Consider the following 24,271-nt stretch of genomic DNA (forward strand, 5'->3'; position numbering starts at 1 on the left):
CTAGGGGCTTTACGTCGCACCGACACAGATAGGTCTTATGGCGACGATGGGATAGGAAAGGCCTAGGAGTTGGAAGGAAGCGGCCGTGGCCTTAATTAAGGTACAGCCCCAGCATTTGCCTGGTGTGAAGATGGGAAACCACGGAAAACCATCTTCAGGGCTGCCGATAGTGGGATTTGAACCTACTATCTCCCGGATGCAAGCTCACAGCCGCGCGCCTCTACGCGCACGGCCAACTCGCCCGGTCTAATATCTTGTAATAGCCTCAGCTATTGTATGACTGACAGGCCAGTAAGCCGATATTCTCACCTTTCTTTCAGAAAGGTAGAAGCAATAATACCTCCTTAATTGCTTTCTTCTGAAATGAGGTTTATGACAATTGCTTTTACAAAGTATTTGAAAGGAAATATTGGACAGGCTATTTTAGTATATTTGCAGACCTTTACAAAACAGAGTCAGTTGGCATAATGGGTAGGGTGGGGAAGGTACTTGAATGGACTGTCATTAACCCACTGCCTTGCAATGACGGAAATTTCCGTCATTGCCCGCAGGTTGCCATAAATGCAATGACGGAAATTTCCGTCCACCCTCTTTATTGCTTTGTTGAGGTTTCCGAGGATACATATCGATATTTCTTTGCAATCCCAACATGTCTACGAGATGTTGGTAATCGTATTTCAGCTATCTTTGCCCTTCAGCTACGTATTTCGCCGCCAAAGAGTCTAAATACGATCGAGTAAATTGCCGCGTAAAGCTTTAGTGAAGGTAAAGTCAATGTCATGGCCGAGTCGGATGAAGCTCGAATATTACGTTTCTTGGAGGAAAGCAATGTCAGTGATGGTTTTTCCAATGAAAGTGATACTGAATTACCTTCGAGTGACGTTAGCATTAGTAATTCCGAAGAATTAGATGACATTATTGAAGAAAATGAAGACGGGGACGCAGGTGGGTGTGTGCATAACCTAGAAAACTGAACGTGTACACAAACAGACAATGTACCAAATAATATATGGTGTAATCTTCTTGCTACCACAGAGTTCAGTTCTCCAAGCCCCATAGTTTTCCTTCTGCTGAAAGAAGGTATTGATCTGGTTTGTCAGTCTTGTATTTACTATTATTATTATTATTATTATTATTATTATTATTATTATTATTATTATTTCCTTATGCCCAACTAATGAGCGCAATTAAACTTATTTAGCTGATGTCGTTGACTTTTCCTTCTCCCAAAATCTCTTCATCTTCTCACTGTGGCCTTTCTTGCGAGGTCTGCTATGACTGCAGGGGAAAAAATCCCAAGGGAAAGAACAGGGGTGAATCCCACTATGAATGTGATAAGTGTAAGCTGGCACTGCATGTATATGACTGTTTTCAGATCTACCACACTGTGTTGAACTATTGTTAGAATGTGAACTGTGTTTCAGTGTGTTAACTTGCTGTAGCAAAAGTGATCTCTTTTAAGCCAGATTAAATTGCAATCAATGTATATTTATTTTCAAGAAAAATTGCAGTTCAATGGGTTAAGGAATTTCCAGGAATTTCTAGGTAATGTGCAAATGCACAGACACCAATTGCTAGAAAGACACAGTAAAAAAAGAGACAACTTAAACCTCAGCTTCGTGTGTGGTTGTTATTCAGAAGACAGTATATATCCATATTCAGTGTTTGTGAACTTCAGTTACAAATATGGCTTATGAACCGATACAAGGAAAACTTGGTGAAAGTTCCGGATTTAAATTAGATGGTTGTGATAAGGTGACAGACAGAAAAACATTGTTTAGTAAAAAGCGCACAAATCGTTCGTTTATACTGCAGGTACAAGTATGTATGTATGTTCAGTCTTCAGCCCTAAGGCTGGTTGGATCCTGAACAGCTCTGCCATCAGCTGTCATAGATGGCCTAGGCATCACTGAAGAGGCGTACTAGGGAAATGAGGAGCGAGGTAGTTTCCCGTTGCTTTCCTCACCGAGCCAGAAGTTGCTATTACGTATCAGTCTGCCAAGCCCGCTGAAATGCATGCACCAACCGAACCTATGAGCAACATTTTCACACCATTCATAGCAGGTACTGGCTGCAGAAGGAATGGCATTACTAGCATCGCTCATACCTCAGTCACTTTCATATTGTCAAAGCCAAGGATAAGACAGAGACAGATCAATGAAAGTAACAAAATTGCTCTAGCATATACCAGAAGACATAGTGCACTGTAAACACTAGGTCCTGCCTGCAAAGGCTGAGGTACAAGTAGTCTTCAGTATTATCTTAAACATATTCACGATCTTCCAACAACAATAAAGGAAGTAAGTGATGTAAATATAAGCATGTTTGCAGATGATATCATTTGGACCATAACACATAACAGCCCAAATCAGCAAATGCTTCTTGAACACAGAATGAACCAGGCACTTATAAAACTTAAAAACTGGACTGAAAATAACAATATGGAAATCAGTAAAAAAAAAAAAGTTTTTCTCCTTGAGACATCACAATCCTACTTTCAGTCTAAAATTCAGTGATCAGGAACTCCCAAAAAGTGAAAGCACGAAGTACCTAGGTATCATCATGGGCAAGGAGCTGAAGTGGACCAGGGGGAGCACTCAAGACACACTCAAGAGAACCTACAACACTTACATCAAACCTATTATAAAATACGGCAGTGAAGTACTTACTACAGCACCCCAATCAAACATTGATCGCCTTAAGAGGTGTCAGAATAATGCCCTATGAATCATAACAGGTGCAATAAAAACCACACCTGTTAACCGCCTTACAGTTGTATACCCACAACTTACCAACAGGAGAAGAGAAGAAACAACAAACAGCTAATGCATATCTCAGCTTACAAAGACTACCCCAAATGACCTGGGCCAAAAAACCAGTTACAAGCCCCAATCTTAAAACCCAAAAAGATCCTTTGAGTCTCGCCAAAGATGTATTAATAAGAGCAATCTGCAAATGAAACTTGAACCACTTTGTATGCCAGTCAACCCCATTGAATATATGCAAGTGACTGCAGATCTTACTTTGCTATAAAAGGCCTGCAGAAAGACTGTTCACTATACGATCTAAAACAGCTGGCCTGCTGTACAATAGAAGAAAAATGTCCATCTAATCAATGGCTAACAATATATACAGATGGCTCACAGGACAAGGAAAACAGAACTGGGGCAGGAATACATTCATCTACCTTCTCCCTTCACATCCTAGTAGGCCAAAACAAATTTTGATGCAGAGATTAAAGCAATTTCCCATGCACTAAAACAGTTATTAGGCAGAAATAATGATTATCAAAAGTTTGTTTTCTTTACAAATTCAAAAGCAACCATCCAAGCAGTCTCGTGAAATAATAAGTCACAAAATAAAGAACTGAAAAAAATTCTATGTATGATAAAAACCCTTCAAAGACTCCACAAACAGATCTCATTTCAGTGGATTCCTTCTCATGTTGGAATAACAGGTAATGAAGAGGCAGACAGATTAGCCAAAAGAAGGTACCACACTACAACAACCTGCCAGTCACTGATTTTATGTCAGCAAAAAAGGATTCTAAAAAATACTATTAAAAACAGGCATGAAGAAATGGCAAAGGGAACAGCAGAAACCAAATTATGGAAGGATATTGATGTTAAATGGGATCAGTATAAAATAAAACCAAGAAAAGAAGCTGTAGCCTTCTTCAGACTTAACACTGGCCGCGACTGTCTTGCAGCTCTCTGAAACGAATCAACATCCTCGGATCTGAAAAATGCACACTTTACCATGACACTGGAAGCAAAATGGATAAGGAACACCTGCTACATTGCAACAAACTTGATGTGACAGTTAGAACTTCAGGAAATCTCACTCAACTATACTGGAATGCAAGAAAGCTGATGGACTGGAATCCGGGCTAGCCATAAGATACAACAAAAACAACAACAACAACATATTCATCCTTTCTGAAGTGTATCTGCATCTATCAATGTCACTACTAGTTCATTTTCTCAGTCAACATTGGGGCACCTAATGGTGAAACCTGGGTCCTCTAATAAGAAAACTGAAATTACAAATAAACCAGTGAAGTGGATTGTGTAGGACAGTAGGCTGGTCAACAGTGTTTCTCATCGTGGTCTTCAAGAGGTTTTATTTGAAGCTCTCAATTCTCACACTTACCATCTTCCCTCCAGAGACAAAGGAGCAAATAAAAATGACAAGTTGTATGACGCAGAAAGATCAAAGTTATTAGATGAACTGAAAAGGGCAGAATTTGCTAGTTTCACAGGGGAAGTTTGGTCTTCCATATCCAATCCTAGTTACTGGATTGATTGAGATAGGGAAACTAGAGTTTCATTTCTCTAGTAGTACTACTCCTTGGTGATGGGATTTCATTTTCTGCTAGAGTGACTGTTCTATATGGTTCCTTTTTGGGTCACTTTTGAATGGTTTTCAGGTCACATGAATCTACCTCTAAATCACAATGATGTACAATTTCCAGACAGGCTGGTTTGTTGCATTAAAATTTCTTAATCAATGAATCTTAAAACAAAGAATTTGGCGAGCATTCCATAAATACTGTCTCTCCTTTAAATGCTTAATGAGATGGATTATTCAATGCAGAAATAGCATAATTCCATCTTCAAAGAATTTTTAAAATGGCTTTCTGAGGAACAAAACCCAATGGTTTTATTATGTATATAATGTTCATCTTAAGAAATTAATGTAACTCACCTGCAGCCGTTGTACCCTTGACTGGTGTTCGTGGACCCTCCAGCTTGTGTCCCACTAAATGGCACCAGCCTACAGGATATACATCCGGACTCTCACAGTCCAGCCACTGGTCATACTCTTCTTCCCAGCCATCAAAGTGCACCTTAAGTAACCGACCAACTACTCTAGAAACTGTCCCCACACAAACTAGTCTGGGGTCCATCAAGTCAGCTGCTTCCAAACGCATACCTACTACGAACCCGTGGGGTGGAATATCCTGAAAAATACAAAAAAATATATACAGTAAAACCTCATTAAGACGTTTCTGCAGGGGACAAGATAAATTAACGTGTTAAGGAAATGTACTACTGAATATACAAATAAAAACTATCCAACAGGGATATGGAAGACATTTTACGTCGTGTATCAACAGGTACAGTGAAAACTATATCTACCCTTTCTCAAGATGAGAGGAAAGTATTAAAAGGTGTGAAAAACACGAGAGAACAAATATGAAAACCTTTTCTGCTGGGGCTTACAAAATTAGTACGTTGAACGGTGTGACAAACACCAAGCAACAAATATGAAAAAATTATGTATGGGGCCAATAAAAATATCCAAGTATTATTGGAGATCACTCTTTCTAAAACAAATGTTAGTAGAAACATTTTATTTCAGAGCAGTGGGTACACTCTTAGACAATACAGTGGGTTATTAAATATTATATTCTGGTCACACTCTTAGACAATGAATTGGAGGTTATATACGGCTATGTGCGACTGCGACAGAACAGAATGACTTTGGCTGCCATTATGAAAAACTTCGACCAATTTGAATCGAACAAGTCAAAACTCGAAGGTGCGAGTTCAACATTCGCGACCTCTGCATCCTTAAAGTTGCGGATGCCAGTCCATTTTCTGAAAGATTGTAATGTTGTCTTCATTAGAAAGGAATTTCACTTCTTCCGTATCCATACCTAGGCTATCACAAGACAAATATGCACCACGCTAGTCAATTTCACAGGATTATGTTCCTAAGCCCGCAATCAGCACTCTAGTAGTTGTACGTGAAATGAATGTTTTGCATATGACTGGGTGGCAAGTATTATGTGAAATGCAGCTACATCCCTACCATCCACAGAAAGCGCAGGCTTTGAGTAATGCTGACTTCACACCTTGAGTCGTGTTCAGCCAATGGATCTTGTAGTGACCTGCAGTCAATCCTCACTTTCCTGCGTATGTGCTTTTCACAGATAAAGCCTGTTTCACCACAGATGGAATACTAAATGGTCACAATAGTCATACTTGGGCCGATGAGAAACCCCACGCTACAGTTGTGAAAAGCCACAAGCACAAACTTTCAGTCAATGTGTGGACACACATACTCCCTGCCTAAATGCAGCAGTGTTCACAGTGGTACTCAGAGATGTACTACCCACGTTCCTGCAACATATCCCACTTGCCCTTCACCAATGGATGTGGTTCCAACATGATGGATTCCCACCTCACGTAGGGCAAAGGGTTCGTGAACACCCGGATCAGACATTCCTTGCAAAGTGGATAGGAAGAGGAGATCCTGTTTCGTGGCCCGCTTGTTCACCTGATTTCATAATGTTCCGTACTGAACTGTATCACAATTAAATTGAAAACAAGAAAAAAAGTGGTTCAACCTATTCAATACAACGAAAATAAGAAATGTAAAGTTATGTACTTATTTGATTAAAAGCGGTACAGGTTTCGACCTCTATTCAGGGTCATTATCAGCCGATTAAAAAAAATATACACCAATGCATAGGAAAACAATCAGTAAAGGATAAGTCTTTCACTAAAAGCAGTTCAAGAAGCACTATAACACTATAGGGATCAGCACTGCGTGATGCGAGATCCTAAAATCCACGAGAAGTCGAAGGTCAGTCATTTAACTGTAGCAGTGTGCAAGTTCTTGAAGAACAGCATAACATACCATATAATCTCGAATACCACCCGCCTCTGAATAAGAACTGCACCCTTATTTTGAAAGAACAAATTAAAAAAAAAAAGTGTGAAGTCAAAATTATTTACAATCTTTACTAACACATAACAAATGATTAAAAATAAAAATAAAAGCAAACGAACATTTCCAGAACGATATCTAACGAGTTCATCATCATCATCATCATCATCATCATCATCAGTACCAACTTCAGAACTTTCATCACCATCACCTTCCCACAAAATGTTGTCATCACTCCACCCATAGCATTAGAAATGCTACATTTCCTGAAGCTCTTCCGTATGAGGTCTCCGGGGATACGATTCCATGCCGTCAAAATCCACGAACACAGCAGCTGAACTTCCAAGTGCTGAATGCCACCAGTTGGCATCAGTGTGTGATTATCAGCCACCATCCTTTCTGTATAGAGCTGTTTCAAGGCTGCTTTAAATGGATGGTTCATGCAGACATTCAGCAGCTGTAGCATAACGTCATCTCGCCCAGAATGACTGTTAGGTCGGTTTTCCCATCCTTGATATGTTTCTTCACAGCATCTGTGGTGTGGCCGCGGTAACTGTCGAGAACAAGCAAGCTCTTTTGTATTTAAAGATAAAAATTTCATTGTTCCGTATTGAAAAGTATCACAGTTAAAATTGAAATAATAAATAAAGAGGTTCAACCTATTCAATACAAAAGAATAAGAAATGCAGTGATTACATTCTTATTTAATAATAAGTAGAAGTGGTACCGGTTTCGACCCTAGTCCAGGTCATCATCAGGCGACTAAAACATGAAAAACAATGCATAGGAAAAAGAAAAGAAAAGATCAAGTTCACTCCGGATCAGTAGAAGAGGTGATATAAAAGTGACTATATATACTTATATTCCCGCGACCGAAGCAAATACTGGATCATTAAGCTATTCATCATTTTACGTTGGCGTTTGAAACCGCAGTGCCTGATATTGAATATATCGCGCTGATCACCGGGAGCAGGCAAGTTACTTCAATTGATCTACTCATCTTCAGCTTCAGCACGTTTATGGATCTTCATATGTGTTCGATTGTGTTATGACCTTGTGCCTGACAGTGTATACAAGCTAGCTCATTTAACCATTCTCCGCTTTTCATAAACATAATAAGACTTTGCCTAACACTGTGTGTGCCATACTGCTGTTCAGAAAATTACGCACTATTTCTTTTAAGTGACTTACATTTTACTTCTTCTGAATTTTACAGTGTCTACCCCCGTCATTTTAATATCGCCCCTTCTACTGATACAGAGTGAACTTGATCTTTTATATTTTTTTTTACTATGCATTGTTTTTCATGTTTTAATCGGCTGATGATGACCTGGACTAGGGTCGAAACCGGTACCACTCCTACTTATTATTAAATAAGAATGTTATCACTGCATTTCTTATTCTTTTGTATTGAATAGGTTGAACCTCTTTATTTATTATTTCAATTTTAACTGTAAGCTCTTCTGTCCTAATAATGCACCAGGGCGATATTGCCAGACACACTTTACCCAGTCTTCCACAAGTGAACTGATCGGGCGAGTTGGCCGTGCGCGTAGAGGCGCGCGGCTGTTAGCTTGCATCCGGGAGATAGTAGGTTTGAATCCCACTATCGGCAGCCCTGAAGATGGTTTCCGTGGTTTCCCATTTTCACACCAGGCAAATGCTGGGGCTGTACCTTAATTAAGGCCACGGCCGCTTCCTTCCAACTCCTAGGCCTTTCCTATCCCATCGTCGCCATAAGACCTATCTGTGTCGGTGCGACGTAAAGCCCCTAGCAAAAAAAAAAAAAAAAAAAAAAAAAAAAAGTGAACTGTCCATCCAGTCACAGTTCTGAGATCTCACGCTAACACCAGCGGGTACATTTTTAGGAAGCGTCTTTCGCTTGAGAACAACGTACGGCGGCAATTTGGTTCCGTCGGTGAGAATGCACAACATTACTGTACACCATTGTTTTTCATTACCACATGTTATAATGGTGTAACCGTCCAGGCTTCTCCAGCCCTACTAATTTAATATAATATCATTTTACGCGATATCATTTGATATCAAGTTTATCCACCATCGGCAATTATTTGTAATAACATATTTATTCAACGTCAATCATTTGTAATCAAGGCATTTTGGAATCATATTGTATATATAACATCGTTTTAGTATTTAAATTATTATATTATGTAGGATAAGAATTCATTATGTTGTAAATACGGTCAATATGTTGAGACATAGTTGTTTTCATTTCATCTCATGTTTGTGTATACGGAGGGTTATTCTTGAAGCTTGGGATTTTGCGTGAGTCATGGGTTTATTTTATGACCAAGGCTAGTAAACAGCGACCCGTGCGCGAGGCTTGCAAGCTGGTCAGCTATATCATCGCCACGCCTTCTGGACTTGCCGAGGAACAAGAGAAGGGGAGTTGATGCTTCGATCTATCGAATCAGATACTTCGTTGTATATGAGTTTTGAGATTGAACCGTTACCAAGAGTGGGGGTGAGCCCGGATATATACTGATTCTCAACACGAGAACGGGACCTTACAACCTAACAACCGTACGACCTTACAACCTAACTAGGTAAAACTCCATCACTAGTACTTCTACTGTGAACATCTACTTTGAACGACGTGATTTGATTTTTGAAACAGTGTGTGGTCGCTCCACGACATAGTTATTTTTGTACAATGTGTTGTCACTTCGATACAGTACTTAGATTCGGTTATGTTATCGGATCTGCGTGACAAGAAACAAGCTTATGGCTTGTGTTATTTTCAGTAAATATTCTGGACGAAGAACTATGTTTAGTTCAAGTCTACGGAATTTTGGTACAAGTCTGTACCGTATAAATAGTATAGCTCAGTTGGATTGATATTTCTACTAATATGGAAAAATTCATATCTCTGAATTTTCTCCTCTTACGATCAACGCTGATAAGTTTTTACAAGTATAGGGCCAATGTCTAATTTAAAGACTAGGCAAGCAGGGAGTGCTAGTCCAGATAGCCCGTGCCACATCAGAGAAGGAAGGAAGGATGTCCATGGAGCAAAGTCTACATCGAGAAGAAGAGAACGAGTAACCACGGAAACCAGATGACGTCAACGGAAGCTGCAATTGGTGAGCTTCAATTAGATAAAGCAAGCAATAGTAAATTCAGTAAATTCTAAATCCCTCCACGCTTTAAGGAACTTTTCCGATTCATCTCATTTTTTTTGGTATAATAAATTCATTTGTATTTTATATTGTGTTAATTTTCTTTCTTAAGCGATACTTAATGGTTAATTATTTAAAATCCTACCCCTGTGATTTAAGTATAAGTCTCTATGCTAGTAAATATAAATTTTGGTTCACAGTTTTATTTAAAACTGTAACCATGGCACCCAAACATTACATAGAGAAATGGGGAACCATGGAATGCTAATTGTTTCTATTTGCGTGGCAATTTGCGGGCAAGCCACAAATAGTTTATTTAATATTCATGTGTCCCAAGATAATAATTTTCATCTCCCCAAGTGTTTTGACGAGAGGGAACAGTTACAATGGTAACACTTTTCACACCCTTAACATTCACGGTCCTGTCTGATCTGCATTGCCAATTTGGGAAAGCAAATATGCATTTTCCTTCCGCAACCGAATTATGTGATGCTGAAACGACAACTTCTCATCGTAGGCACCAGGAAGACACTGTGAAATTGAAGTACGCCTTCGTACGCTCAACCCATTTCTTTTATAAAAATTACAAACCCACCCTCGGCTTGCCTTAAACCCTTCCGATGAAAGTTCCTTTGCGATCTCTAATGCCTTTAGCTGACACATTTCGGTTGACACACCATATCCCAATTCCCGCCTTTCTGTCACATATTTATGAAGTTTTTTTTTTCAATTTCTGGAAACTGTACACTCAGTCCACGAAAAGCTTTACGATCGCCACTACATGTTAATAGCACACATTTTTCTTCTTTCTCCAATCGCGAATACACGACTCGTCAATATCTTATTTCCTACTGGCAGCACGATTTACAACAATTTCAGCTTCCCAAACTACTTTCAGTTTCTCACTCGCAGTAAAAGATCGCAAACGCTTTGTGGGATTCATGTTGATACTCCGAGATCGTGCGTGAGACTGACGCTAAGCGCGGAAGTAGTGTATACTGAGAGCGGATAGAGCATTGTTGCCAAGCCGTGTCGGCGGTGATGCCCGATTTACGTGCATTTGGAAAGATAAATTTCCCCAAAATTTAAATACAACCCACACCCAATTTTGGAAGCAATATTTTTGAAAAAAAAAAACCAAGTGCGGGTGGTATTCGAGATTATATGGTACGTAAAGTCTGGCACTGTGCTTCAAAATGTTTATGAGAATGGGTGAATAGTTCAATGAACAAGTCTGCTAATACTGCTAGGCGTGAAGTTATAATACAATTTAATAAATTTGAAGTCCTCAAATTATATAGAAGTCGAAGATAAGAGTAAGATGCAAGTTCTCGAAGAGCAGCACAACATACGTAATGTTGGGCACTGAGCTTCTAAATGCTAATGAAACTTGGTGAATAGTTCATGATCAGGCTTGCAAATGCTTCTAGGCACACAAATATATCATACAATTTGATATGATTGAAGTATATATTAATGTTTACAGGATCTTGTATGATGAATTCTTTAGAGATGCAGAAAGTTGACATATAAAACCAATTGTGAGGGGAAAAAATGTTAAACAGCACAATGTTGGCAACAAATGAAAAATCCATATGCATAGCGTGTTATTTCTTGAAGATAAGAGTTCGGGTCGTATTTGAGGTAGCGTAAGGTATGAATTTAAATTTGAATGTTGTAATGATCCGAACAGTACGTGGTATTTATCAGTTCAATTCGGAAAATATTTTTGTTGTTGTTAACAACTCTTTCATAAACCGCATCATCAACAATTTCAAACACCGTCCTAAAACCACGTTAACGAAAGACAAAACCAAAGCCACTGCATTTTCCACTTTTACTTACACTCAAGATGCTTATAAAATAACCAACGTTCTTAAAAAACACAACATGAAAACTTCTTTTAGAACCAGTAACAGAAATCTTGATATATTACACAACTCTAAATCATTAAATAAATGTAATGCTTTTTCTAAATCTGGAGTATACAGATTCAAATGTAACAACTGCAGCTCCTTGTACATTGGACAGACTGGACGCAACTTTAATATCAGATACTCCGAATATATCAACGCCATTAAATATAACAGATTCTCTGCAATAGGACAACACATACAAGACTCTAAACATAATTTCACCAATATTAAAAAAATACATTAAAAAATTAAAATTATTAACAAAGGCCCCATTTTTAAACACTACTGAACATTGTTTTATTCACCTTGACCAATACTTCAACCCTAATTTCAATTTAAACGAAATTTCTGAAGAAAAAAAAAAAAAAAAAAAAAAAAAAAAAAAAAAAAAAAAAAAAAAAAAAAAAAAAAAAAAAGCAATATTCTATTAGACTTCTTAATTCTTCTTCACAAAAATGCTAAATTTCTAAACCCAAATTCAATTTTCCAAGCCTTACACAGTTCCTACCTACGTTTTCTACCTCCAATATCCCATCCACCTAACCCACCCTAAACTATTCCTCCTTTATTTCCCTATCTTCTTTCAACTTCCAGTTCTATTAATCTTCTACTAATCCTTATCCTCTATTTCCATATCCTTTTCCTTTTCATCTTTCCTCTCAGAAAAAAAAAAAAAAAAAAAAAATCCGAATTGAACTGTTTACCGTAGCCCAATTCCTGAGGGCTTTAAAATACTGTGACACCCTCTCTCCAGGGGTCATAAATATGGAGGACCCTTAGCCTGGGTTATGGGTGAAGTCCTCAATGGCATCTACAGCGGAGAAGATGACCTTAGGTATGGTGGAGATGGCGGAAGGGGCAAACCTTGCCTAGGGTTACTAGGTGAAAATCGGTTAACGGTCTCAGCGGCGGATGAAGAGAAGAATGTCCCAATGGCAGAGAGGGCGGATGAGCTACCTCCAAGAATTGAATCTTGGTTGAAGAACATAAAATTCCCCAGGTGTCTGTTCCCAGATTGGGCAGCCTTAGGTCAGCGTCTGTACCCCACGTTAGGGCGGCTGGAAGAAACCTCCGGAGCTCACAATCTTGGTTATAAACTGCTGACTTAAGTAGTTACCCCAAACTCATATTTATCGTTCATGGGAAAGTGTAATGTGAAACAAATTACCTCAGGTGCACCGTTGTGCACCAAGAGACATTCGGATTCTGGGGAGTCTGCAGCATTACACAGAGACGAGTCGGAGCGACTTGGAACCTCAAAAACAATTAAATACAAAAACCCAAATTTCATAGCCACCTCCAATGCTATAATTCTCTTCTTAAAATTGGAAAGTTAAAATGCCTTACAGACACACTCAGAAATCATCAAATTATCATAACGGCACGTCAGGAGACCAGATATGTAGATGAAAACAACTTTGACTCTGAAGGGTTCAGGATATACAAGAGAAAAGTTGGTCAGAGTCATGAAAAACATGCCACACCTAGGAACTGGCTTCATAATAAACAAGACCATCCTTGATTCTATAGTCCAGTTTGAGTCCCAATCTGAAAGACTATCAACTTTGGTTTTCAAATCTACCAATAGAATATACACTATCGTGAATGATCATACCCTCATAAATGAGGATAACAGAAAGAACAAGGAGAAAGTGGAACTCTTATGGGATCAGTTGGACGATGTCATCCAAAGGGTACTTGAAAAACACATCATACTAATGGTAGACTTCAACGCCCAGATAGTGAAGGAGAGTAGTCGGGAAATACCCAGCGCATAACAGGACCAATCAAAATGGTGTCAGGCAATTTATAGAGTTGTGCCAAGCCCATGGTATGATACTGAAATCTACAGCTTTTAAAAAGTTCCCTAGAAAACAAAAAACATGGATCTCACCAAATCCTAACTTGGGTGAATTTCAACTGAACCATGTGGCTATTACATGGAAGTTCAATAGGGAGATATAACATGTCAAAGTCATCACGGGAGCTAATTTAGACTCTGGCCATCACATGTTGAAGATAAAGATCAAAATCATCCCCAGAAAGAGAGACAAGGTCCTTAAAAACACAAGTAAACGATATGACCCGGAGAAAATTTTAAATTCAAAAGAATACCATCTTGCGACAAAGGATACACACAAACAAAATTGGGATCAAATAAAACTGAACTTACTATCAAAAGCCAAACAATCAGCCCCTATAACAAAAGTCAAAAAACATGCTTGGTGGTCGGAAGAATGTGACGATCTATTGAAACAAAGGAAGGAATCCTGGCACAAATGGCAGTCGCAACGAACGGAAAGCAATAGACAAAATTTCTTGAATATCAGAAAGATGGTCAATAAAAAATTCAAAACAATTAGAAAGGCTTACAAAAACCAGATGCTTATTCAAATAGATGAGGACTTTACTACAAACAAGACAAGAAGTTTCTATAAAATCTTTAAACAGAGAAAAACGAAGTACAAGCCACTGACTCTGCAGTTACGGGACAAGAATGGAAATATAGCACATAACAACACTGATACTGCAGGATACTAACAGACTACTTTGAAAATGTCCTCAACTGTGAATGTCCGAACAAATACCAATCCCAACTCACAGCCGCCAACCTTCGAGGAGCTAGAAAAGATCATTTCGAGCCTTAAAAACAACAAAACATCGGGAGAAAACCAGATCACAGGCGAACTTTAGAAGAATGCCAACAAGGAAACAATAGAATCCCTACAAAAAGTTTTTGAAGAAATCTGGGTCAAAGAAAGAATTCCAGAAGAATGGAAGATGGCCCTTATCCACCCAATCCACAAGAAGGGGGATAAAATGAAGCCCAACAACTATAGAGGCATATCACATAACGTAGTTGCGCACCCCGGGGATGAGCCTCTACACTCAGGGTCTTGACGGGTTATTCTCGTTGTGGGGGCTATTCCATTCTTCTGGAATTCTTCACATAGAACATTCTGTGCCACAGCTAGCTAACGTGTCTGGATTGGTGTGTAACTTTGATGGTTCCTGAACTCTAATGGTGGTGAATCGCGTTGGTTACGGGAGGTTGAGTTGGGAATCCTATCGGGCAACCAGGTTTATCGAGTCTAATTTGTGGAGTATCTTTCCGATTTCATGACGTGCCTGTGTAATATGGTTTCCAATCATCGATATCTTGCCTATACTCCCTATCATCATGACTCGTATGACGCATACAACAAATTGATCTGGTTTCTAAGGTTAGAACTATCTTATAATTCATTATGACCATGAGGTTGGAATTTAATTTACAGGTAAGGTTGTTTACAGCTAATTACTAATGAAAGATTGGAGATATTCTGGATTGGAGTCTGTTTATTCATCGAAATATCCCTATCTAAGCTAAGACGAAACCAAAGCATGCATTTAACCTTCTGACACATGTAATCATTGCAATCAAAACCAATCGTTGATCTGTCTCTACCTCAACATAATGCAGTGATATTGGTTTTATGTAATTCTCATTTTCCAAAAGCTAGTTGTGAATACGAACACAAGTTCACAATACCCATTATTTATATTAACCTTGAGATTGATAACCATTTTTGAGATCTCAGTGTACATGTTCTATCTAAATGAAGCAACCTACTTGATAATATTCTTTGCTTAATTGTAATGTCTTCGATACCTTTGTGTCATATTTTATACCAAAGTTTTACATTTATTTACGTCGAATGGGTCCAGCCAATAATGCCTTTTCATAGGTTGATTAACCTAAACTGAAATTAAATGATCGCTACTACGTTCTAACCAATTTATGTTGTCCTGAGGGTGCTCGCCTTAATGTAACAATAACTGCACACATATCCTCACACATACCTTTGAGGATCGTTTTAACCTAGCACTAATGGATGATATGAATGATGAGGAGATAACACATTTATCAACAAGAAATATTTACACTCACATATCAAATCAAAGCATCACATGATATCTACACTACATATAATTAATTACTATGTCCATGAAGTGCTACCCCTAATCTAACAGATATCATGGTACGCATTCTCGTAGCCATGTGTGTGGCAAGTTCCCCATACACCGCAAGCATATCGCTACCGTACCGGCCAAAAATCATAAGGAAACGTGAATCTCGAATACGATGTTCATATTGTCGTGACGATAGATCGAATCATAATAGTTGACATAGCATCGCCGTTAGTAATCATCAGCATTACAATCTCAACATACACTTACATATGTAACATACATATCCATTAACATTGTTTGATTGCACAGTAAACAAACACACCTGAATGGCTCGCTCTTCGTGACGAATTACATGGTGAACTTTCACTACCACATCCCAGACTAACTTCATGACTTTCATTACATAGCACATTTCACTATAAAAATCATTTAAATACATATGAGCTAACCGCAAGCTTCGTTAGTATATCACAATATCAAACTCCACCACCACCACCACCACCACCACCACCATCGTCATCATCATTTCTTCGCTCCAGCAAGCCGGGTGCGGTTGTGTACGAGCCTCCTCCAGTTTGTTCTATCCATCCACAGATGCTGCTCATATACAGTGGGTCACTTTAATATTCGGACAACACAGATAGTGGAATGTTTCCTGACATAATTTGTTCGCAAACAAATGTGTAGACAACAAACATCCGTCCAACACTTCATGAGTATTTAGCGCACGTATCACAACAAGATTAAGTGTCAGGCGAATTGGTGAAGTGTTCTGATAGTGATAGAAAAGGAAGTAATGAGATACTTCACATCATTTTAATATTCGGACACGTCATCGTTACTCCATTTGCACGTGACTACCTGACTCAATTGCGGCAAGGGAGAAACGTAAGGAGTAGGATACGTATCCCTGAACTTCACTGCAGTGAGCAGCGCTGTACAGAACGACAGGGATTAGTCTGTACGTACAATGGGGCGCAAAGGCACAAACACAACGTTTGAACACCGCCAACTGGTTATTTTCCACAATGCAAAGGGAGATATTGCGCGAATGTTGTGTATGAGTAAGAGTACTGTCAATGACATTGTACGGCGATTTAAAGAAGATGACAGGATTGAGTCTATACCGCAAACGGGTCAACCGAAAAAGCTAACTGATCGTGAAGAAAGACTTCTCTTAAGAAAAATAGGAAACGATCCTAAACTGAGTGCGCCACAACTTGCACGGGAGTTAGAAGAGGAAGCTGGTAAATCAGTGCACCCTGAAACTGTGCGCAGGACTCTTCGCAAGGCCGGATATAACTGGAGGGTGTCGAGGAAAAAGCCATTTATCAGTGAAGTGAACCGCAGGAAAAGACTGAAGTTTGCCTTGCAGTATGTACACGAGGACACAGAATGGTGGAAACGTGTTACTTTGTGATGAGAGCAAATTTAATATTTATGGATCGGATGGGAGGAGAATGGTTTGGAGCAAACCAAATGACGATTTAAAAACGAAACATTTGCAACCAACTGTCAAACATGGAGGCAGGAATGCAATGGTATGGGCGTGCTTTTCGTCTGCTAGAGTGGGTGAAATGTCGTTTAGTGAACATACAATGGACCATGAACAGTATCTAGCCATCCTGCAGCAGAATTTACACCAAAGTGCTACAAAGCTAGGGATCAGGGACACATTTCATTTCTATCAGGTAATGATCCTAAGCATAAAGCGTGGAATGTCCGAATGTGGCTATTGTTCAAATGCTCAAAGGTGCTTGAAACTCCACCCCAGAGCCCGGATCTTAATCCCATTGAGAATTTATGGAGTGAACTTGACAAGAGAGCGAGGAAGTCCAAAATAACGTCAAAGAAGGAAATGCAACGAAGACTGATACGAGAATGGGCTAATATTAGCCTTAAGGACATGGAAAAGTTAGCTTGTTCTATGCCACAACGATTGAAAGCCATCATAAAACAACGTGGCAATGCCACTAAGTACTAGATTCGTTTGAGTTCCATGTTACGCTACAGTTTCGGTCATTATGATCCTTGTGTCCAAATATTAAAGTGGTTTTGTTATGTGATGAGGTGACGACTGATTTTTTATCTACAAGTCATTTTTGTTCTGATACACTTGTATTATTATGTAATCATATTGGAAACAATGGTGTTTCGTATTCTCAAACTTTCCTTTCTGTATGCTCAAGAAAATACAAATATAATGTTCAGATTGTCACTTGCCACCCGGTGTCCGAATATTAAGGTGATTCACTGTATGTGACACCAGTTCACATCTCTAATTTCAAGGTCCTTCATTATCTGTTTCTCCCAAACGCAGTTTTCCTCTTGGTCTCTTCCCAGGAACACTGTGGTCAAAGTACGTTCGGGGAGTCCTGTGAGGGTTCATTCTTTTCATACGTCAATATAGGTACTAGATATTTTTTACAAGCTGATCTTGGAAACTAACGGAAATGTTTCATCCCAAAGTATTTGACGTACAGCGTGATAGAATTTGGAAGGGGGCCGATGACCTTCGATGTTACGCCCCTTAAAACAACAAGCAAGCAGAATTTGGAAGCTTTCTGTATTCTGTTACTAATCTCTTGATGTATGGTATTGTCTGATGACAGGACACTACCTAAATACTGGAAGTTGTCTACAATATCCATCTCCTCATATTTAATTCTTAGATGAACAGTTGGAGAGTTTCTACTCATCACCAAGCCAACTGTCTTTGTTTTGCTGATTTTGAGACCTAAGGTTGTAAAAGCTTCATGCCAGAGATCTAGTCTAGTTTGTACTTCCGCTTCTGTCTCACCCCATAACATTACATCAACAGCAAACACCAGGGCATTAGTTGTTAGATCCTTTCTCTTAACCGCTTTTAAAACTTCATCCTTTATGATTATGAAGAGAAGTGGTGAAAGACAACTTCCTTGTTGGACTCCACTCTTCGTTTCAAACCAACCTGACCTTCCATCCTGGACCTGGACACAACACTTGGTTTCATCATATAATCATTGTACTCGTGCTATGATATTGCACTGAATTATTAATTACCACCATAACTATTAACATTGCAGGCACTTAATATTCGCTTGGCACACACATCATTATTTATATATTCATATCACGTCATCTCATATTATTATTATTATTATAACTTGTAGCTTCACACTAATTGTATGACTTACCTGCGCAATGTCTTCTCTAATACTATGATATGCCGTAATTTCTTGCTCATCATCATAATAATAAACATGCTGTGATCAATTACTTGAAGAAGAATTCGCCATTGAATTCATGTTCACTAACACACCACATGCAACAAGTCACATCTCCATTACCCGTGCGTTACCAGCGTTTACATCACAATAGATACGCCTAGATTGTATCTTAACATGTGTCACATATGCTCGCATAAAGCCGTAAACTTCGCAGTAATTACGATACAACATAATGTAAACAACGCCGAAGTTGACTCACTTCCATAAATAATCACTCACGCACATGATACCGTGAAATTTATAACACAAAGTCACCAAACGCATATGTAAATTGCTACATGCCAAATAGTTCAGTATCAAATCGCTTATTGTGTACTTATTCTCACGTCTCAACAAACTACTTCAGGACATATCTTAACACTACTATCTTACATTATAGCTACTAAGAAATGCAACAAAATCAACCATGAAAGAGCATTATGAACGTATGGATGATTACTGTCTTGCAGACCCGGATGTTGGCAGCGCATGGTCTAGGTAATCCTTCCCCGTAACCACGCTATTGTCTCGGATGGAACCCGCTCTCACATTTTAGCTCTCCATGTTATTATTATTATTATTACCTGGATTTATTTTTGGAACCATTATTACATTCTCATGTAGATCACACCTGACACAAGCTAGCATTAGTTTACCAAACTCACACAGAATCATTATTATATTCAACAATGCTTACACTCCTTGATACAAGTAATTATTCACGAGATACCGACATTAACTTCTCAAGTACAGCATTGGTTTCCATGTAATGGCTTGGCTCTGTATAACTGCTAGTATTTCATTACTATTTGCCACTATTAACACGCATTTATAATGTACGTCGCATATTTCGACTCCTTTCCACGACTCACATTGTATACACTTCAACTTCCATCAATATACCCTCACAATCTGCTTGCTTTAACAACGACCTTTTTCAAGCGTCACATACATCGACTACACGCCAACAGCAAACCAACAACGACACAGCTCTGTATTCCCCCTTTCTCATTAGAAAAACGACATGGAACAGAAGTATATTACCTTAGATGTGCAAGTTCATCTTAAGAACATACCAATGCCTATCGATACATAGGTGTCGCCACCGTCACTCTTACCAACTCTCGATATTTTACTTTACATGACATTACCCTCTTTGCATTCCCTTTGGTTTCGTCTTGTATAATACTCTTTATAATCTACACACAGCTTAAATTTAACATTATATACATAAATTGATACATCTTCGCACTTAAACAGGAGTTGTAAAGTCTCTGTCTTCACGTTCACTTTCTTGCGTTCTCGACGTATATAGATGAATGCAGGTCCAGACTGTTCCGGCACTACGTTTCCGGGCTTACATAAAATTAGCTTCATGGTCCGTATCGCACTTCAATAGATTCACAACTAAGTATTTATTTATTTATTTATTTATTTATTTAATGTTGTCAATCTTATGTTAATTTTAAGGACACTTCCTCTAAAGCATTACATTGTCAATTTATGTATTTTCATCTAAACAGTTTTATGTGGGTGAAGATGTTGATAATATACAAAACATGTACCACTTTTAACCATTAAATTGCCTTAAGCAATCATTGTATCGACTAGGTGGAAAATAAATAAATACTTAGTTGTGAATGTTTCCGGGCCTCATGTTCTCCGTCGTCACTCGCGCTGTCGCCCTAATTCCACATGGAAACGGCACAATATTACATATACGATATTCTCAAAGGCCCTACTTAATAGAACAGAACCACAGATCATCAATTGGGAGAATATCAAGTGGAATTCAGAAAGGGGAGATTCTGTCTAGAACAAATCCTGAACCTAAAAACTCTCATAGCATACCAGAAATCTACGGCAAAAACATACGTCATCACCTTTATTGACTTCCAAAAGGCGTATGATTCACTACACCGGAAGTCTCCTTTCTGTACTCAAAGAATTCGGTCTAGACAATAAAGCAACGAACCTCATTAAGGAAACTCTCACTAATACATTTTCCAAAGTCAAATTCATGTGAGAATTGTAGGCTCCTTTTGAGATCAAAACTGGTGTCCGAGAGGGTGACGGGCTGTCCCCCATACTGTTCAATTGTGCCTTGGAAAAGGTAGTCAGGGAATGGGATAAGACAACCAGTTGGTGGAATTCGATTGGGATCGGTAAACAAGGGTATCAAGATCAAATGTTTAGCTTTCGCAGACGACATGGCCTTACTAGCTGAGACGTGGCAGGAAGCCAAGGAGCAGTCCTTCAAACTGCTGAAGCAAACAGAGAAGATAGGTCTCAAAATCGCCTTAAGAAAGACCAAAATAATAACCAACATTAAGAATCCTCCAAAATATTTTAAAGTGGGGGAACAAAAAATAGAGATAGTCACAGATTTAAAATACCTTGGTGAATGGATCAGTCGGAATGGTCTTGAGAAGAAAGCAATTGAATCTCAACGAACCAAAATATAAACAACCTTCCACCTTACGAAAGACACCTATAACAAAAAATCCCTCTCCTGGAATTCCAAGATCAGACATTCTAATACAGTAGCCAAGCCTGAAGCCCTTTATGCTGCAGAAACACTGTCTATAACTACATCAATCAATCAATCAATACTGATCTGCATTTAGGGCAGTCGCCCAGGTGGCAGATTCCCTTAATGTTGCTTTCCTAGCCTTTTCTGAAATGATTTCAAAGAAATTGGAAATTTATTGAACATCTCCCTTGGTAAGTTATTCTAATCCCTAACTCCCCTTCCTATAAATGAATATTTGCCCCAGTTTGTCCTCTTGAATACCAACTTTATCTTCATATCGTGATCTTTCCTACTTTTATAAACGCCATTCAAACCTATTCGTCTACTAATGTCATTCCACGCCATCTCTCCGCTGACAGCTCGGAACATACCACTTAGTCGAGCAGCTCTTCTTCTTTCTCTCAATTCTTCCCAACCCAAACATTGCAACATTTTTGTAACGCTACTCTTTTGTCGGAAATCACCCAGAACAAATCGAGCTGCTTTTCTTTGGATTTTTTCCAGTTCTTGAATCAGGTAATCCTGGTGAGGGTCCCATACACTGGAACCATACTCTACTTGGGGTCTTACCAGAGACTTATATGCACTCTCCTTTACATCCTTACTACAACCCCTAAACACCCTCATAACCATGTGTAGAGATCGGTACCCTTTATTTACAATCCCATTTATGTGATTACCCCAGTGAAGATCTTTCCTTATATTAACACCTAGATACTTACAATGATCCCCAAAAGGAACTTTCACCCCATCAACGCAGTAATTAAAACTGAGAGGACTTTTCCTATTTGTGAAACTCACAACCTGACTTTTAGCCCCGTTTATCAACATACCATTGCCTGCTGTCCATCTCACAACATTTTCGAGGTCACGTTGCAGTTGCTCACAATCTTGTAACTTATTTATCACTCTATAGAGAATAACATCATCCGCAAAAAGCCTTACCTCCGATTCCACTCCTTTACTCATATCATTTATATATATAAGAAAACATAAAGGTCCGATAACACTGCCCTGAGGAACTCCCCTCTCAACTATTACAGGGTCAGACAAAGCTTCACCTACTCTAACTCTCTGAGATCTATTTTCTAGAAATATAGCAACTCATTCAGTCACTCTTTTGTCTAGTCCAATTGCACTCATTTTTGCCAGTAGTCTCCCATGATCCACCCTATCAAATGCTTTAGACATGTCAATCGCGATACAGTCCATTTGACCTCCAGAATCCAAGATATCTGCTATATCTTGCTGGAATCCTACAAGTTGAGCTTCAGTGGAATAACCTTTCCTAAAACCGAATTGCCTTCTATCGAACCAGTTATTAATTTCACAAACATGTCTAATATAATCAGAAAGAATGCCTTCCCAAAGCTTACATACAATGCATGTCAAACTTACTGGCCTGTAATTTTCAGCTTTATGTCTATCACCCTTTCCTTTATACAAAGGGGCTACTATAGCAACTCTCCATTCATCTGGTATAGCTCCTTCGACCAAACAATAATCAAATAAGTACTTCAGATATGGTACTACATTCCAACCCATTGTCTTTAGTATATCCCCAGAAATCTGATCAATTCCAGCCGCTTTTCTAGTTTTCAACTTTTGTATCTTATTGTAAATGTCATTGTTATCATATGTAAATTGTATTACTTCTTTGGCCTTAGTCTCTTCCTCTATCTCGACATTATCCTTGTAACCAACAATCTTTACATACTGCTGACTAAATACTTCTGCCTTTTGAAGATCCTCACATACACACTCCCCTTGTTCATTAATTATTCCTGGAATGTCCTTCTTGGAACCTGTTTCTGCCTTAAAATACCTATACATACCTTTCCATTTTTCACTAAGATTTGTATGACTGCCAATTATGCTTGCCATCATGTTATCCTTAGCTGCCTTCTTTGCTAGATTCAATTTTTTAGTAAGTTCCTTCAATTTCTCCTTACTTCCACAGCCATTTCTAACTCTATTTCTTTCCAGTCTGCACCTCCTTCTTAGTCTCTTTATTTCTCTATTATAATAAGGTGGGTCTTTACCATTCCTTACCACACTTAAAGGTACAAACCTGTTTTCGCATTCCTCAACAATTTCTTTAAACCCATCCCAGAGTCTGCTTACATTTTTATTTACCGTTTTCCACCCATCATAGTTACTTTTTAGAAACTGCCTCATACCTGCTTTATCAGCCATATGGTACTGCCTAACAGTCCTACTTTTAAGACCTTCCTTTCTATCACATTTATTTTTAACTACCACAAAAACAGCTTCATGATCACTAATACCATCTATTACTTCAGTTTCCCTATAGAGCTCATCTGGTTTTATCAGCACCACATCCAGGATATTTTTCCCTCTGGTTGGTTCCATCACTTTCTGAATCAGCTGTCCTTCCCATATTAACTTATTTGCCATTTGTTGGTCATGCTTCCTGTCGTTCGCATTTCCTTCCCAATTTACATCTGGCAAATTCAGATCTCCCGCTACAATCACGTTTCTTTCCATGTCGTTTCCCACATAGCTGACTATCCTATCAAATAATTCCGAATCCGCATCAGTGCTACCCTTTCCCAATCTGTACACTCCAAATATATCAAGTTGCCTATTATCTTTAGAAATGAGCCTTACACCTAGAATTTCATGTGTCTCATCTTTAATTTTTTCGTAGCTTACAAATTCTTCTTTCACCAGAATGAAAACTCCCCCTCCCACCTTTCCTATCCTATCTCTACGATACACACTCCAGTTGATATAGATGTTGATTCCCATAGGGAATCCGAAACATCCGTCCTGAAT

General features: G+C 38.8%; 1 protein-coding gene across 3 annotated transcripts in view; it reads right to left on the reverse strand.

Moving 5' to 3' along the window:
* Window positions 1-24,271, reverse strand: part of LOC136881030 (polycomb protein Sfmbt) — a 381,497-nt gene that overhangs the window by 75,584 nt on the left and 281,642 nt on the right. For all 3 annotated transcript variants that reach the window (XM_067153628.2, XM_067153622.2, XM_067153627.2), the window contains exon 12: window positions 4,708-4,963. In XM_067153628.2, coding sequence (XP_067009729.2) covers window positions 4,708-4,963 — 256 coding nt within the window. The remainder of the gene's footprint in view (window positions 1-4,707; window positions 4,964-24,271) is intronic.

This window comes from Anabrus simplex, chromosome 9, assembly GCF_040414725.1.
Source record: "Anabrus simplex isolate iqAnaSimp1 chromosome 9, ASM4041472v1, whole genome shotgun sequence".
NCBI classification, from domain to species: domain Eukaryota; kingdom Metazoa; phylum Arthropoda; class Insecta; order Orthoptera; family Tettigoniidae; genus Anabrus; species Anabrus simplex.